Genomic DNA, 16377 nt, shown 5'->3' with positions numbered 1-16377 from the left:
CTGACAAAGTTCAATTACATACTTGGATTAATAGCTGTGATGACCAAATACACGCAACCTCAACTAGTCTTGTTCACAACCACAGCACTCTCCAAGCTCTTGAGGAGATAGTATCATCCATTTACACAAGTCTAACAACCTCCCACCCAAGATTCATCCTTTGTAGATCCTCAGTGGGAAGTCCCATAAATCCGTCAATAAACACGGGCCCAAGCACCTGGTAGTCCTCCTCGATCTTCCGCAGGGCCATTGGAACCGAAATACCTTTGATTAGGGCAATAGTGTCTCCTTTTCTTATTGAAATTGGACCTGATCCAATCAAGCCATTGTCTGAAACAAGCAAGCCTCGCCTTCCCGCTATTTTATTGCAAGTATCAAGGAAAAGCTTGCTGCAGCCTTCACTCTGGCAGATGGCCCCCAATGCCCTTGTTGCAGCGGCTGCAGTATCTCCTGGTACGCGATCCACCTCGATCCCAAGTTTTTTTATTATCTCAAACATTCGTCTGAAAGTGTCTTCTTGTTCTGAGGTAACCTCAGAGCGAGGTACAGACCGGCCAGTTAGTGTGAGCATGATCGTCCATGGTATAGATTCATGCAGCGTGGAAACGAGTGTATCCTTTCTGATACGTAAAGCCCATTCGGCCATAAGCTGCACGTTGCTAACAAGCTTCCCATTATTTGTCATTTCATTGCTCGTGAGTTCGCCATCTTCGCCTTTTTCTAGCGTTAGGCAGTAACATGAAATGCCCAGAGATGCGGCCTTTACAGATAGCATGTTTCCAGAAACCGACAGGTAGAAATCTTGGTCAGTCAATGGCCGCTTTTCAACACCATGATAGATATAGGAGTCGGGCAGCCAACTCTTGTTCTTTTGGCTCCAGTCAGGAACCCAGCTGGGAGCATCCGGGAGACGAGAGCCGCAATCAACGAGCAGAGTAATCAGAGTGGGATTCCATTCCATCAAACTGACGAAGGCATCGCGATAAACTTGGCCAAGTGGCTTGTGATAATCAGGGGTAGGCGGGTGTGCGCCGAGCCGCCGCAGTACGCTATCAATCGCATATACTCGGTCATGCGGCCATTTCTAATCACGGTCTCTGATAGCTTGTGCAAGGGCAACAAGGTAGTTCTGCGGTTGGAGACCAGGATGGCAGATCAGACTGTACATTCGAGCCTTAGTACCCTGTATGCAGTCGAAAGAGCACTTCGTCAAGTTATCTGTGAAATACAAAATAGGGATTGGCAGGAAGGCCAAGAAGAACAAGAACCAAAAACCAAACATAAAAAGCGTGAGGAAGAGGATCATGAAAGCCACTACTCCATGGCCAATCCCCAGGCTCAACCGAACAAAACGTTTGAATCTGAGAATCTTAGCTGTTTCTAAAGCCAGAACGCAGTCATGGACTGAACACCTGCTATCCTGCACATCACTGTTCAAGTAGCTACTCCGCCTAGAATGACGAGGAATGGTCTGCCAGACATCGAATAGAGCCTGCCATTTTTTGAACGAGTCGGAGCGGGACACTTCATCGTGTACTCGTCGCTGAATCTCGCTGACTATACCCTTGACGGGATCAGTCAATGCCTGCGTTGCCGAATGCTCGATGAAAGTAAGGGCTTGATGCATGACCAGCCAGGGAATGCCCTTTCTTCCACAAACAAGAACGGGGTTTGTTGCGAGAGTCATTTCCTGAAATGTCCAAGCGCGAGAAAGCCAGGCTTGATCCGGGAGAGCATTAATTACATCCTGGCTGGCAAATGGAAGGTTGGACAATCTTTCTGCCAGGGTCAGTTTTCGAACATGATGTCACACGCATACTCAAGGAAGATGCTTCAAAGAAGGTGGACTTACCGATTCGATCTGTATATTTTAATCTTGCATATGGCATGGCATGAAGGTACCAAAGGAATGTACCTCTTTGGTATCGCTCGGCAATAAGGGGTTCAATGCACAAGTTTCGAAAAGCAAGGGGCAATGTGTATCGACCAATTTCAATACAACGTCCGAAAAGAGAAAGGGAACGCTGAGTATTGCTACGAGGGCTTTGCGGAACTTCAGAAGGGAACAAGCGAAATTGCGAGATGGCGTCGATATACTTGGCAGCCTGATCGGTTTTCGTATTACCGATACCCAGCCAAACATAAACGGTTTCGGCCAATGTGTAGATACTGCCCATCAAGACAATTTGTTGCTCCTTCTCGCTGGCATCCTCCTGGTTCATGCAGATTGCATCAACCCATGTTGTCAATGACCGGAAGCATTCTCGAAGCGACGTCAATGCCTCATAACAGGATTGTGTGATGTTGATATCGCAACCGTTGCAGGCAATCTTGTGGTGGGAACCTTCGCCCCAAACATACGAAAGCGCAGTGAACTTGGGTAGAGTCCGCAGATCAACTGTGCGTAATGTGCCAGTTAGCCGATCACTATCAGCTGGATCACTCTGGTGAACATCAAGCACTCGTATGCACTGGGAACCGGGAAGTAGAGGGAGATTATCGTAAACTTGTCTTGCTGTAAAAGGGCCTATATTAGGCTGGTTGTTACGGTCATTGCTAGGCATTGGAACGGCGAGGAAATTGATGAAGGAAGAAATTGCCTGGGAGGGGAAACTCAGGCTGAAAAAATAAGAAAGGGTTGAAAAGCATGCAAAGAAAGTCAGCCGCACCAGGCTGACAGGCTGCGCCTTCCTCGACCTGAGCGTACAGCAGAGAAGCGCCTACCGATGTAACTGCATTTCTTTCAGAGGCTGATTTCATGTCTTTCCCATCCAATGACCTACAGCCACAATCAGCCCTGGACTGCACGACCATGCGCTAGATCCTCTCACGTCCAATCACGACGGTCGATAGACAAGGATACAAACGCCACGTCCTGTAACGCGGGAGGGGTCCTCGGGGGGCAAGAAAATTCAGGCCTGGATATAAGGTATTAAAAATGAACTCAGCAAAAGATATCTTAAATTTAGTAAAGTTAACCTAAATCTATCTTAAGTTACCTAAGTCTTTTTGTCATTTACGATTAAGGTCCTGAGTATTCTTTCCCCCCCCCAAGGGGTATGCTAGGTTTAGTCCTACAGCTGAGGCACCAGCAACGGTCCCATCAATAGGCACCTCTGCCTATACAGTCCCTTGTCCAACCTACCACCTGAGTCCTCAGCCTCTCTTTTAGTAGCAGCTTCTCTTAACGCAGTAAGAACAAAGTTCTAGGTATGGAAATAAATGTAAGTTTTATCTCCTAGTATTTTGTTATCCAATCTACTCTCCTGGAATCGGAGGTATAGATCAGGCCTCGGCATCTAATTTAGCCAGATCAAAATTGCACGCCTCATACTCCCACTTCGTCTCAAAGCCTAGTTTCTCATAGAACCCCCGTATAGCAACAGCATCAATGAGAATCCCCTGCATACCTCTCTCTTTCAGGTTCTCCATCGCTTTAACAACGAGTGCTAGCCCAACACCTTTCCCTCTGGCCGCCTCATCAACTCCGACCGCAGCGATGAGACCAGTCTTTTCTCCAGAAGGAAGGAGAGGAATAAATGCGAAAGCATCGCCGACTGAGGATCCGAAAGAGCACATGAGAGTCCAGCCAATCTGCTTATTGGTGTCGGGGTCAATGGCGACCATGACTTCGTGGTGTTGACCTCGTGCTGCGAGGGCTTCGTAGATCCCGCCCCAGGTCTGGATGACGTTAGCTTAATAAAGTAAATGCCGCAAATACTACTACTTACGAACAACTCATTTTGTTTAGCCATGCATTCTTCGTACAGTTCCGGTGACCATGGAGTGAACTTGATATTTATTTTTGAGACTCGCTCCATTATTTCAGGCGGTACAATTTCGGCCTGGATGTCCTTGAAAAGGTCTCGGACAGTATCAGTGGCTTCATATGAGCCTAGGTAGTTAGTATTTGACCGTGGTTACTTTGAATGGATCACTGACCTCTGTGAGAAAGGAACTCTTTTGCTTCGGGTGAGAGACTGGTTGGCACTCGGTACCAAAACCTCGGGAAGATGGAACCCATCGCCACGGACTTCAACTCCTGACCTGCAACCTTCGCCGCATCTTTCAAACCAGCCTTTCCGTTCTCTAGGAGTGCGTTACCGAGTCCTTTACGACGGTATTCGGCTAAGACTCCGATGGCAGCGATATGCCCAGAGTTCCCGCTCTTGGAATAGTATGACAGACAGAATCCATGCTCGTGAATCCAGTGCTGGCCCTTTATGCCAAAAAGAAGCCCTGCGAACCGAACCTGCTCGATAGGCCAGTCCGGGAAGATGGTTTGCCACAGCTGCCATGCTTGTTGGATATCTTCTTCTGAGCTGGTGAGTTCGCGGATGGGATACTGAGAGACGCTGACAGCTCCGTCATCTTTGTTCTTCTGTTCTGCCATCTTTAATAGCAAAACTCAGAGAATGGATTGAATGATGACTCTTGAGTTTTAATGTGGTTTTGATGTAGGTTGTTGATTAGCAGGATCAGTGAAGGATAATAAACGCCTCAAAACACGTGAGCTGACTGAAAGGTGCGGAGATATGCAAGGTTCCGAGGATCCTTCCAAAGAAGGAAGCTGCGGAATCCTACAAGACATGGCTTATTTATAAATTTACTAGTGCGACAAAAGAATAAACTCTATAAATCATCTAGGATATATCCTCCTATTTCCCCTCCCCTCCCCTTCAACAAGCTTACTCATACTCTCTCTAATTCTGCTAGTAACACCTACTCACTCCCAACTCCACGGCGTGGTCCTCTACTCATCTTAGCCTCATCCTTAGCCCTCTCAATCACATCCTCCCAATTCGGCGGCTTGCTTCGAAGGTCCTGTCCAGCAGCTTCTGCGTCGAAACCAAACTGCAAGAGCGCATCTTCGCTGCACCACTCTCCCGTCGCCATGAGTCCGACAGGAATTTTGCCCTCCGTATCTCTATCAGCAACTTCGCCAGCGCCTTTTCTTCCTTCGGGAACGACATAGCCTGCTGGAACGGTTATGGCGGGAAGACCGCAGAAGTTAGCGAGCCAGACATATTCCATGCTTTGAAGTGTATAGTTTCCGTCGTTCACGCCGTAAGATAACTCGGACTTTCCACCGCGGATAGGCGCACCAGCACAAGCAGTAGTGGGGGTGATGATAAGCATGCCGGGGTATGTCTTCCAAAGATACGAAAGATGCTGCATCAACATTCCTCTCAACTTCTGAGCCAGCAGATAATCCGTCGAAGGCGTAGTCCTTCCCAGCGCAAGAAGAATCTTGTTAGCAGGCGTCAACCCCTTCGTATCATAAAGCAATGTCGAAGCATCAGTCAGAACAGTCAGTGCATGCGCCATCTGACCCTCAGCAGGGAACGGAATTTCAATCGGGACGAGAGTGTATCCATGTTTAGCGGCCAAAGACTCAACAAGCCCACGAACCAATGACTGGACACTCGGTGTAGCGCGTGAGATCCATGCATCGAAGATTCCGAGGACTTTCGTTACAGGCGGTGAAGGTTGCAGGGCCAATGGTGGAAATTGCGTCGAGGGATGAGGCTCAGCGATGGCTTCGTACGCAGCTGCCAACGACTGCATATCAACAGCCAAAGGTCCCTGAACAGCACATGTCGGTGAGTGATTCGCACCAGGCCAAGAAGCAAGTCTGTTATGAGTAGGCTTCAATCCAAACACCGAGCAGAACGAACCCGGAATGCGAATACTGCCACCGCCATCACTTCCCAAAGCGAGGGGGATAAGTCCAGAACTGACAGCGTACGCAGGACCAGATGAGCTTCCACCCGTATAATAGCCTGAATTGAAGGGGTTACGCGGCGTTCCTTGATTGGGGTTGTTGCCGGTCGTATCTGATAAGCGTCAGTCGATTTGAGAAATAAGAATAAGAATACGGGGCTTACCTAGTCCGAACTCGTGCATGGCGAGCTTGCCGATGATGACAACACCTGCTTCTTCGAGTTTTCGTACGATCCAGCTTGTAGTTGATTCCCCATCCTTGGGGGTTTCGGTGTAATCTCTTGGAGAGCCGAGAGTTGTTGAGTAGCCGTCTAAATCATAGTCGTCTTTGATAGCAGAGGGAACGCCATCGAGAGGACCGAGGGGTTGCTTGTTCTTATAGCGTTCCGTGGAAGCTTCAGCGGCTCTCATGATACGCTCAACATTGAGCTCTCTCCAGCCTTGAGCGTGACGGCCAGGTGTTGGGCCATCAGTTTCAACGAGGGGCAGAATTGCCTTGGCAACATCAACCGGGGTAAGCTCCCCAGAAAGATACAGAGCTCGATAATCAGCTGCCGAGTAGAATTTCGACGGATTTAATGTCTGGGAATTATTTGCCTGTTGCAAAGCCGAAATCTGAACCCTCTCACCGCGTTCTTTAGCCTCAGCCTCAGAGAGCGCGATCGGCACAACAGTTGGGTCGTAGCGAGGCTCGAAATGCTCAAGATAAGTCCGGATCTTCCGGAGCGAAGCGAAACCCGCATTTGCCCAGGCGGTCTCACGAATGAACCGAATCCATTCCATTCTGCACCATCAGCAACCCAAAAACGTCTCATAGTATTGATAATAAAACACTTACAAAAAAGCAGCAGCAACGAGAAAAGGTCCTCTCAAGACAGGATTCCTGTTCCGTTCAATAGCATACGGCACATGAGGTCTGCGATAAGCACAAAACGTCAGCACATGATTCGTCCATCACGCAATGCCATGCTTACCCCTCCTGAGGCTCAGGATAGTTAAAAAACCGCCTCTCATTATTGAAATTACTCATATTGAAGAATGATGACGATGAGAAAATAGGTAGGTTTGAAGTTTATGCAGGAATTCGGGGAATTTAAACTCTCGGATCGGGCGGCCACCGCGGAGACCGGTTTATGATTTAGCGGTGTTAGTCATGGATCTACGTACTTCGGAGTCTCGGAACGCGTGATCTGATCTGCAAGGAGGATACGACTGGCGAATTACATGTCGAGGATTGGGGGTGAGTTGTATCAGAGGCTCAAAGCGGGATTTGCTATTGAAACGTAGGCTTAATATAGGCAGCCACCAGCACCCAACCACTTAATTATTGAACACCTTGTCGTTGATGGCAACGACCAAAGCTGCATAATCCTGATTATCCAAGTAATCAATGTATACAACATTGGGGAACGATTTATCACTGACTTCAGGCAGAAGTCGCGTGAAGAGCTCTTTGTTGCAGGTATAAGCCAGCTTCTTAATTGGCTTCAACGACCTTGGTGCAACCTTGACGAAAGTGACGACATCGCCATCCCATTGAGGTGCTTGTTGAGTCAGCGTCCAAGAAAGCAGGAAAAGACGCTTATCCTTGGCGGACATGTGACCCTTCATCTTCTCCAGCTGGTCATTAACCATGACGACAGCGTCGTCTTTGTTAGAGTACTCGTTGCGAACGTTCATCGCTTCGTACTTGTAGAATCCCTTGTGCGCATAGTCACCAATGTCGAGATCCCACTGCTCCATGACGCAAACGACTGCTGCCTTGCCGTTGCCGATGAAATCGTCGAGCTTGAGCTGAGTCAGGTTCTTGGCCTTATTCTTGTCTTCGACAATGAACAGGTGGTTCAGTTTGAGAAGCTCTTTCATGAGATTGTGCCATTCCTGCTTGGTGAACTCTCGCCATTCGTCGGTATCGGTTTGAAGAGAGTGCGAAAAGTTCAGGATGATCAGTTCGCCGTTCTTCTTGGTGAATTCATTGACGCCTGAAATGATGTCGGAAATCGATTCGCCTCGACCGCCAACCTTGCCGGTGTAATGGCCAGTCCACAAATGGCCACCTGAGTACTGAGGACGAAGATCGAAATATCGAGCACCATGCGCAAGCTGTCCCAGAACAGAGACAGACTGGCATAGAACGTACGGGTCAATGACACCACCGGGTACATCGCAGTGAGACACAGTCGACATACCCGAGTCGTGGGTACCCAACATGCAAATCTGCGACAAAGGTCGATGACCCAGGGTATTTCTGTTCTTCTGCATCCAATCCGTAGGCGGGTTCGAAGAGTGGAAGTTTCCCTCCTTTCCAGAGAGTACAAACGTGACGCACTCATCGTGCTCCCATCCCAATTCGATCTTTGAGCCGCGAGGGTTGTTCAGCGCCTCCAGGCCGTCGAGCTGAATCCAGATGTTTGCGGGCTTATCGCGAACGTGGATTGAAAAGGTCGCCTTGGTGCCCTCTAAGCTGTATGTGACGGATCCACTGGTATCACCACGATTCTTAAAAGCGCCATGATCAAACTCAACGTATGTGCTGGGAACTTTGCCTAAGATATGGTCAGATCTCAATTTATGTCTCAAGTCCGGTCGATTTACCTGCATCGATCCACTCCGGGAATCTCCACGCCTCCATCTGGTAGCTATTCTGCTGGGTCCGCTTCCATTTGTACGGCGTACCGTTGACAAGATTGAGATAGCCGCCCTCACCCATTTTGTCTGTGTATTTCGATGGCAGTAGATAGTTTGAAGATGTCTAGGGATGATCAAAGCGGAGTAATCTGACTATTTGTATGTCCTCAACATTTTCTGGGTCTAGACCCTTGTTGTTTCAGCTCACTAGTGCCCAGCTGAAAACCTCTTGGCATTTCTCGGAGGCCACGTCCATTGGAGATCTTGGGGACTCAGCCACCGGCAACTTACGCTTCAGTGCTTTGCGTTATTTGACGGGAGAGATCTTGAGGCGTCAATGGCGTTACCGAGATACGTGGGGAAGAGGAGATCGCCAAGGCAAATACTCTCCTAGGAAATTCGACTCTGGTTTGTGAGTATCCTTCATTGCTGAAATGCCTTTGAGATGGTGTTCTCAGAAACTGCCAAATGAAGGAGTATAGGGTAGTGAACTAAGTTCATGGGCATGATTTAAGCTCTCAGCCACAAGTCTGAACTGCAAATAACGCATCTGGCTCACAGCTTTAGGGTAGCCAACTATCATTTTACTTGGTATAGAAATCCATCGGGTTTTACTGTGTACCATACGTGATCTCAATTAGCCTAGATGCGATTCGCCAATAGTAGATTTATTATTGCGGGTGTGACTTATGTCGTTGGTCTTGTCTTTCTTCTGCGTCGAAGAACTCCATTGTCAAGATCTCCCTGGATTAAGTACTTTCTGGCATTGTCCTCTGTTCTGTCCCACCCAAGCTGTCTGTCTCTCGTTAACAGTCGCTCAGCTATCATAATGCGTGTCTTATCTTTTGCGTTGGCCCTTTTCGCGGTTGATATGGTTGTTGAAGCTGGAGTTTGCAAACCTGCTCGTGAGTATTCGAATGCAAGACGACTCTGCGATTCTGACATATTACATTAGGTACTACCACGACTGCAACTTCGGTTGCCGAATCGTCTACTGCCGCCGTTTCTGCTGCCTCTGAGACCTCTGCCATCGAGTCGCTGACCTCTGCGACGGAGACCTTGAGCACCGACTCAAGCGAGATCTTGACGACTTCTACCGCCGAGGCTGAAACTACATCGACCGAGGCCGTTTCTACTACTACCACTGATGCTGCTTCCACGACCTCTGAGGAGGCTTCCACTACAACCACCGCAGGCCCATCGCTCACACCTGGCTCCCTCGTAGGCACCGGACCCGTCGCCGGCCTCACCCTCCAGGGCGTCGACTCACGCTTCATCCCCCTATCCTTCGCAACATCCGGCTCGACCCAAACCCTGATCTTCACCCTCGCCGCCAACGGCCAGCTCGCGACAGGCACCAACAACAACTACCTATGCCTGAACTACAAGCCTTCTGGCGTTCTTGGGCCGCTTGTCCTGTGCCCCTTTGATAACTTCCAGAATGCTCCCTTGCAGTGCACCCGAGCGGCCAGCGGCACGCTTTCTTGCACTGCGCCGAACGGATCATGCAGCTCGAGTGGAGCTTGTACGCGACCTAACAGCGGGACCGCATTCTCTCAGTTCTATGTGGACGGTTCTCAGAACGGCTATTTTGGTCCCGCCGACTTTAACGGGGCGGGTTACTCTGCTATTGATGTGATCCTCCCCGAATGAACATAGAACCAAGGCTATAGCGGTATGGTGATTGAAAACAAGAGCCTTGTCATAAATTCTAGTTTTAGCTAGAAAAGTAAAATGATATTATTATTCTCCTGTATATATAAACAGAACACCTTGCAGTCCTCGACGCAGCATAGTCCCCCTCCATGCTTTCCAAAACAATGGAATTTGTGATAAAAGGAGTGGATAAGAAATCAAATGCAAAGCCCCTGACTTCAAGGTAATTATTCAAAACTCCAGCTAGTCCATCTTTTACGCTTTTGGTGAATTTCTGACGGTCAAAAGCCAACTACAGCAGCCTCCAACAGCTCACGGCCCATAACGCAAGTCTTCAACGTGGCCATGAGTTTTGCTTGATAATCTTCACTTTCGACTATGGTGGCAGGGGATAATGACAAGAATCTTGGGCTGATCCCGTGTCAGCAGGGAGAATACCTCAAACAGGTAACAAATATACAGTCTTTTGACAAAGAAAATGATACCAAGTGTGCATGGTCAATCCTCAGACCGCTGCCTTTGCTGAAGTTCGTGGCAAATCTGATTGACATATTCTTCTGAAAGCAGTTAGTTCCTCAGATCTGGCCTGACGACGCAAAATACTCACCCGCAGCTGGCCATCTCCTGCTTCTCCTCCTCATTTCTGGTATCAAGGAAGCAATCCTTTCATCATAAATATCATGAGAACATCCCTTGAGAGTAGCTAATACACCATGTAGCATGCATATCAATCTTACTAGTGAGAACTGTTTTTGGTTCTCATCTTCCCCGGAATTAGTAGCAAAGCTAAATCGTGCACAAGTAACAACCCTTGCCCTACACTGGCGCTCGAAAGCTCGGTATGTACCTGGGAAGACGCGATTGGGCCGACATGAGTCAATTATCTCCATCATGTGGGCATGGAGACAACTACCAGCATAGGTAAATATGTGAAGATTGGGAGAAGAGTATGCGCTTTAGCCTTACCTCGTCGACAGTTCGAAGGACTGATCCAGATCTAGGTGTTTCGGGTACTCGTCAAAGGGAGGAATGAAACTTTCAATCTCGTCCATTAATTCACAATGTGGGTTTGCAGTTCGAGGGTCGCGTTTCGAGTCTTGAACGTGCTGTAGGACGCGTCCACATTGGAACACAATGCTACCAAGGTCCGAAACGCGCTGGATAGCGCTTTCAGGTCTCGGGGTCCCGTTTGGATTTTTTAAGACAGTAAAGTGATGTCTAATAGCCCTTACCATATCGTGGCCAGGGGGGCATGCGAGAGGGATCCAGTTGTGCTTCCTATGAAGCGTTTGCAAGGCTACCAAGCTGTCATATTGTTAGCTTTTTGACAAGCAATCGCGTATATACCTTTGGTGGAGCTTACATATCTAGGAGCATAAGAGACAATCTCCACTCAAGAGATGCTAGTATGTTCGAGAGGTCAACATCCAGCCTCGCCGCCATTGTGAAGGCCGAGTTAAGAGTCACATGTGCGAGCTCAAGCATCCCGTGCCCACATTCGTATAGCGCAATAAGACCCTGAGTCTGCACAAGCTCAGCATGGTTTGGAAGGCGAAGTTGCATAAGCGCAGACAAGGCCTTGACAGTGACATAGAGCCGCTTGGTCTGTGAGCACGCCTTGTGATCGCAAGGTGGTGAAGCGACAAGGAGAACGGCTAGATGTAAGATTGGCCATGAGAATTTGTCAAACTGAGAACGATGCAAACACCCAGTTGTGTGAAGATGCTCCACGAGAAAGAATGCCTCAAAAACGGGATCTTCAAGGAGCTCCAGTAGCGTGCAACCCCGATCACGAAAGACTGCCCCGACACCATCTACTAGCCGGGCCGTCGCAATGGAATCATCGGTATCATACGCCAACATAGCCTCCATCAGTTGAGATTGGCCATGTTTCGTCAAGTCCCAGCCGCAGGTGCCCAAAGAGAGGTAACAGTCCGTGGATGACGGCTGTGAGTTATCTTTCTCAACAGCCGAAGCCAATGGGTCTGCTGGATGCTGATACTCGCATAAGGCTGGGTTCCTAGCCACAGTTAGCATTTCACCAGACCGTGGTAGCGCGTATAGCTTACGACGCGCATCGCGAGCAGCATGGCAGCGCTCGGTCGCATCTTTGCTTGCGATTGATGCAACGCGTGCATGATAGTGAGGCCTTTCCGTCGTCTCGGAATCGCGATGCCATGGTTGAGCTGCTCATCACGCTGGGCTTTGAGTAGGGTGCCAAAATAAGTAGGAATGATGGCTCGAGCGCGTTTTGTTTTTTATTTTGTTGTTAAATTAGTTGTTAGTACATGCACCGGGCCCGGTGCAATAATTTACTTATGTCATCAGTGACTGTTATCCGCACAGCCGGTTGTGCAGATATCCAAAAGATGTTTATCCGCACCACCCCCAAGAAGAGCTCAATAAGGCAGAAAATATGATAAACTACATCTATAAAGTCATTGAGAGAGATGATTGATTGAAAGTTCAGATCTAGGACAGAAGGTGAAATGTAATACGCTACGCAAAATTACAAATATGATTGTTCGCCAAAAATGTGTTGCCTTGATAACTCTCGCTGAGACATCATCAGCTTTAAGTATCAATCAATCAATACATGTTCTCCAAACGCGTCATATTTGATCCTGAAATGAGCATCCAATCCAGCACTGCGAGCAATTCGATTCGCAAAGGGTCCTGAAAGAGGTCAACTCACGCTAATTCCGCGCCTAGATAATACTTACTGATGGCTGTCCACCTCTTGGCAGCATACTTGATATACGGCATCACTTCAGCGATTTCTTCAATGGTCGAGTCATCCTCCGGATCATTTACTATGATGCACAGACTATTCATGCTGGGCATAAGAGAGATAAGTGATTCCATATGTAGGTCGTCGTGCTCATCGTCAGAATAGGAGCACAAGACGTCTTTGAGGAGTCTCCACGTCGATTTGCGAGAACTATGGGAAGCCAGCCATTGATCAGGTTCAAGTAGCTTCCCAGGTTGACATGATGTAGAAATGTGAGCGTGATGTAGAAATAAGCAGCTGTGAGTGTTAGCTTGTACACGGGCGCTGTGGAGTAAGAGGACATCAAACCTGGATAATAAAACGGAGTGGTGCATATCTGTCGTTTTATCCTTCAGTGCAACTTCCACCATCCGAAGAGTTTGTGCGTAGATGGTATCACACTCATGTCTAGAAACCCGAGGGCTCCGCTTCGAGTCATGGATATGCTGCAGGACGAATCCAGATATCGATACGGTTTGGTGCATGGACAGGGCACTCTGAACAGTGTCACCAGGTCTTGGGGTCCCCTCGGGAGTTCTGAGCAGCGGAAGGTAATCTTCCACAGCTCTTGCCATCGTATGTCCCGGGTGGCAAATGAGAGGGAGCCAACCTTCATCTCTATCGTGTGTTGACAAGGCAAGCATGCTATCACATCGTCAGCCACTCCCTCTCTACGCAAGGGAGAATAGACTTACCAGTCCAACAACATGAGAGATAACCTCAACTCCAGAGCAAGTTTCAGACCGAGAGAGTCCAGACCGATGGAGTCCAGCTCAATTCGTGACGCCATACATATGGCTGAATTGAGGTTGAGATGCGATTGATCGTATAATCCGTGACCGTACTCATAGACAGCAACAAGAGCCTGTATCCGTATAACCCCATTACTACGGGATAATTGTGATTGCAGTATGGGCAACATAGCGAGGACGGTCAAATACAGCCTCTTTGTCTTTAAGCACGCCGTATGATTGCAGGGCAGCGTCGTAACTAGCAGTATAGCAAGAATCAATCCTGGCCTTGAGAGGCCTCTGTCCTCGTATGCATAACTGCCCAAGTAATCGGACCGCACCAGTGGGAATGACTCAAACACTTCGTCTTCGAGAAGAGTCTCAAGGGTGCAGCCGCGTTCCCGCAAGATGATGTCAACAGTGTTCATCAGCCTATCCTCGGATACTGGTTCGGGGTACGTGAGATAGCGTTCAGCAAATATGGCCTGCATCAACTCAGCTTGACCATGCTCTGTCAAGTCCCAGCCGCAAGGGCCCAACTGGAAAAGGGGCCTCGTCGACATTGGTGGCTCAGAGTCATCGTCCTTCAATCTTTCAAAAGAAGTGGTTGAGCCCATGACTCTAATAATGTGAGTTGAAGTCCTTGTCTCCGAAGACCCGCATATCTCGTATTTGCAGCAAGCAGGGTTTCTGTAGTGTCAGTAGTGTTGGTCAACGAGGCTACGCGTTGCATGACTTACTTGGCGCATCGCGAACAGTACGGGAGGCCCTGATTGCACGTTGTCTTGCGGTCGAGACATCGCGAACAAGGCGCTAGAGCTCTTCGATAACTACGAGCTCTTGATGGCATCTTGAGAAACAAAGAAATAGAGAGCGTCTGGTGATGTGTGGTGTGAATCTTCTTGACGCGTCTTGTGTCCCTACTGTCCTTACGTGACAGAGTTAGGTGAACTTAAATTGCTTAGGGTCTCGAATTCTGTATTCTGATTGGTTGTGTGGTGTTTTACCTTGTAGGGGGTGTAACTGAGTATTGACAGCGTCCGCAAGTTGCCAATAAAAAGCTGTTGCTCCAGATGGAACAAAAAAGACATTTTGACCAGAAAAGAGCGTACTTGTGAGGTTGAATACCTTTACAAAGATCAAAAAGTTAACTCTGATGAGACTGGGACTCGAACCCGGAGGATTGCTCCACCAGGTGCTCCACCAGGAATTGGTGTTAAGGTTAACCTTAACCTGGCGCCATAACCAACTCGGCCATCTCACCGATGTCATTGGATGGAAACCAATTGAGTTTGGCTAACCTATACACAGTATGATCTGTCAAGAATCTGTATAATATCGGGATCTCTGTATCGTGCATCATTTCTGGACAGTAGACTGGAAATACTCATATAAGTGAAAATTCAGCTTGTTTCAGTTAAACGGCCTTGCCTAGCTAACTACACGGTAGGCATAAATCCTGCGTTCTAACTCAACTGGTTTGTGACTTACTGTCCCTTAACTAAAAATGTGAGGGCACCCAATGCGTACCCATCCAACCCAGTCTTGAGCGTCGGATGAATGACTGGAGCAAACTTGGAAGAATGATTGGCAGCAATACTCTGTGCCACAGTCCCCTCCTTCTCAGCCTTATCCCAAACCTCTCCATCAACACACCCATAAGTAAAGAAGCAATACGGCTTATCAACAGCAGTAGCCAAGATCGAAAAGTCCTCACTAAAAGCCAGTTTCGGCATGTTTCTATCATATTTCCCAGACCCTTCGCCAAAGTGCACCGCAAATGTCTCCTCAACTCTTATAGTGACACTTTCGTCGTTGATCGTCAGAGGAAAAGCTCGGGTTTGCTCAAACTCTGGACTTTTGAGGACGTTGGCGCACGAGCACTCTGCTTCGATTACTGTTTTTATACGCTTCAAAAGATGCTCGCGGGTCGCGACCGTAGTAGATCGAGTGTCGACGCCAAGAACGGCCGAGTCGGCAATGACGTTCTCAGCATCGCCAGCGTGGATACTCGTGACAGTAATCACGCTCGACTCAGCTGGGTCAACCTCCCGACTGACAAGCGTTTGCAATTTGAGAATAGCGTTCGCTGAAATGGCGATGGGATCAATGGCTGTATGAGGCATACTCGCGTGTGAACCTTTGCCGTGGATGGTGACCTTGTAGTTATCCGCGCTCGTGGCAACAAGTCCTCTTCGTGTACCGATTGTACCAGCACGTAAAGGTCTCACATGTGCTCCTAGAACGAAATCTGGAACAGGAACATCATGTTTGGTGTAAAGACCGTCGTCCACCATAGCTTGCGCGCCAGTACCTCGCTCTTCAGCTGGTTGAAATGCCAGCACCAAAGTTCCAGCCCAGGATTCCCGGGACGAGAAAAGAGTCGCCGCGGCACCCAGCAAAGTCACGATGTGCATGTCGTGGCCGCAAGCGTGCATAACAGGTTTCTCAACTCCACTTGCAGCATGGATCATTCGCTTGGTGCTTGCATACTGGAGGCCTGTAGTCTCCTCGACTGGTAGAGCATCAATGTCTGCACGAAGTAGGACAGTGGGGCCATCGCCATTGCGGAGAACGGCAGCTAAGCCATGACCACCAATGTGAGGTTTAATGACGAGATCTTCGGGGCCAGTTTCTTCGAGTCTTTTGGCGATGGTAGCAGCTGTTTCGACTTCTTGGTTGGAGAGCTCAGGGTTGCGATGAAGATGCTTGTACAACTCCTCCAACGGTTGAAGGTCGGGTCGATGCTGATGTACTAAGTCTGACAGAATTGATTGTGACATTTTTGCAATAGAAATCGTTACAGGAGTGAGGGTAAGAGGAATAAGGGAGTCAGATAGTGTGGAGGTGGTGGATTATTCATGCTGA

The 16377-nt window shown here is 48.6% G+C and overlaps 4 protein-coding genes across 4 annotated transcripts; 1 reads left to right on the top strand and 3 right to left on the bottom strand.

The window, feature by feature from the left end:
* Positions 1-1084: 1084 nt before the first annotated feature.
* FSUBG_2081 (amidase) lies at positions 1085-6754 on the bottom strand (the record flags this gene model as incomplete). Its single annotated transcript, XM_036679817.1, has 10 exons — positions 1085-1779; positions 1853-1861; positions 1916-2398; positions 3411-3681; positions 3732-3895; positions 3943-4386; positions 4731-5837; positions 5889-6508; positions 6563-6607; positions 6699-6754. 10 exons carry the CDS (start codon positions 6752-6754, stop codon positions 1085-1087), a joined length of 3894 nt encoding a protein of 1297 aa, XP_036542357.1.
* Positions 6755-7044: 290 nt separating this feature from the next.
* Positions 7045-8434, bottom strand: FSUBG_2080 (variant-surface-glyco phospholipase C; the record flags this gene model as incomplete). The annotated part of the gene is made up of 2 exons (XM_036679816.1): positions 7045-8270; positions 8320-8434. 2 exons carry the CDS (start codon positions 8432-8434, stop codon positions 7045-7047), a joined length of 1341 nt encoding a protein of 446 aa, XP_036542356.1.
* A 747-nt stretch (positions 8435-9181) lies between these two features.
* FSUBG_2079 (uncharacterized protein) lies at positions 9182-10005 on the top strand (the record flags this gene model as incomplete). Its single annotated transcript, XM_036679814.1, has 2 exons — positions 9182-9257; positions 9308-10005. The coding sequence occupies 2 exons, from the start codon at positions 9182-9184 to the stop codon at positions 10003-10005; spliced, it is 774 nt and encodes a 257-aa protein (XP_036542355.1).
* Positions 10006-10513: 508 nt separating this feature from the next.
* FSUBG_2078 (hippurate hydrolase) lies at positions 10514-16292 on the bottom strand (the record flags this gene model as incomplete). The annotated part of the gene is made up of 12 exons (XM_036679813.1): positions 10514-10565; positions 10616-10651; positions 10975-11114; positions 11241-11313; positions 11372-12003; positions 12078-12206; positions 12605-12684; positions 12732-12949; positions 13088-13423; positions 13474-14199; positions 14250-14432; positions 15001-16292. 12 exons carry the CDS (start codon positions 16290-16292, stop codon positions 10514-10516), a joined length of 3897 nt encoding a protein of 1298 aa, XP_036542354.1.
* Positions 16293-16377: the final 85 nt, after the last annotated feature.

The sequence above is a fragment of the Fusarium subglutinans genome, assembly GCF_013396075.1.
Source record: "Fusarium subglutinans strain NRRL 66333 chromosome Unknown NRRL66333_c0000018, whole genome shotgun sequence".
Lineage (NCBI taxonomy): Eukaryota > Fungi > Ascomycota > Sordariomycetes > Hypocreales > Nectriaceae > Fusarium > Fusarium subglutinans.
Note: the sequence above shows the minus strand (reverse complement) of the source record. Positions and strands in the feature narration are given on the sequence as shown.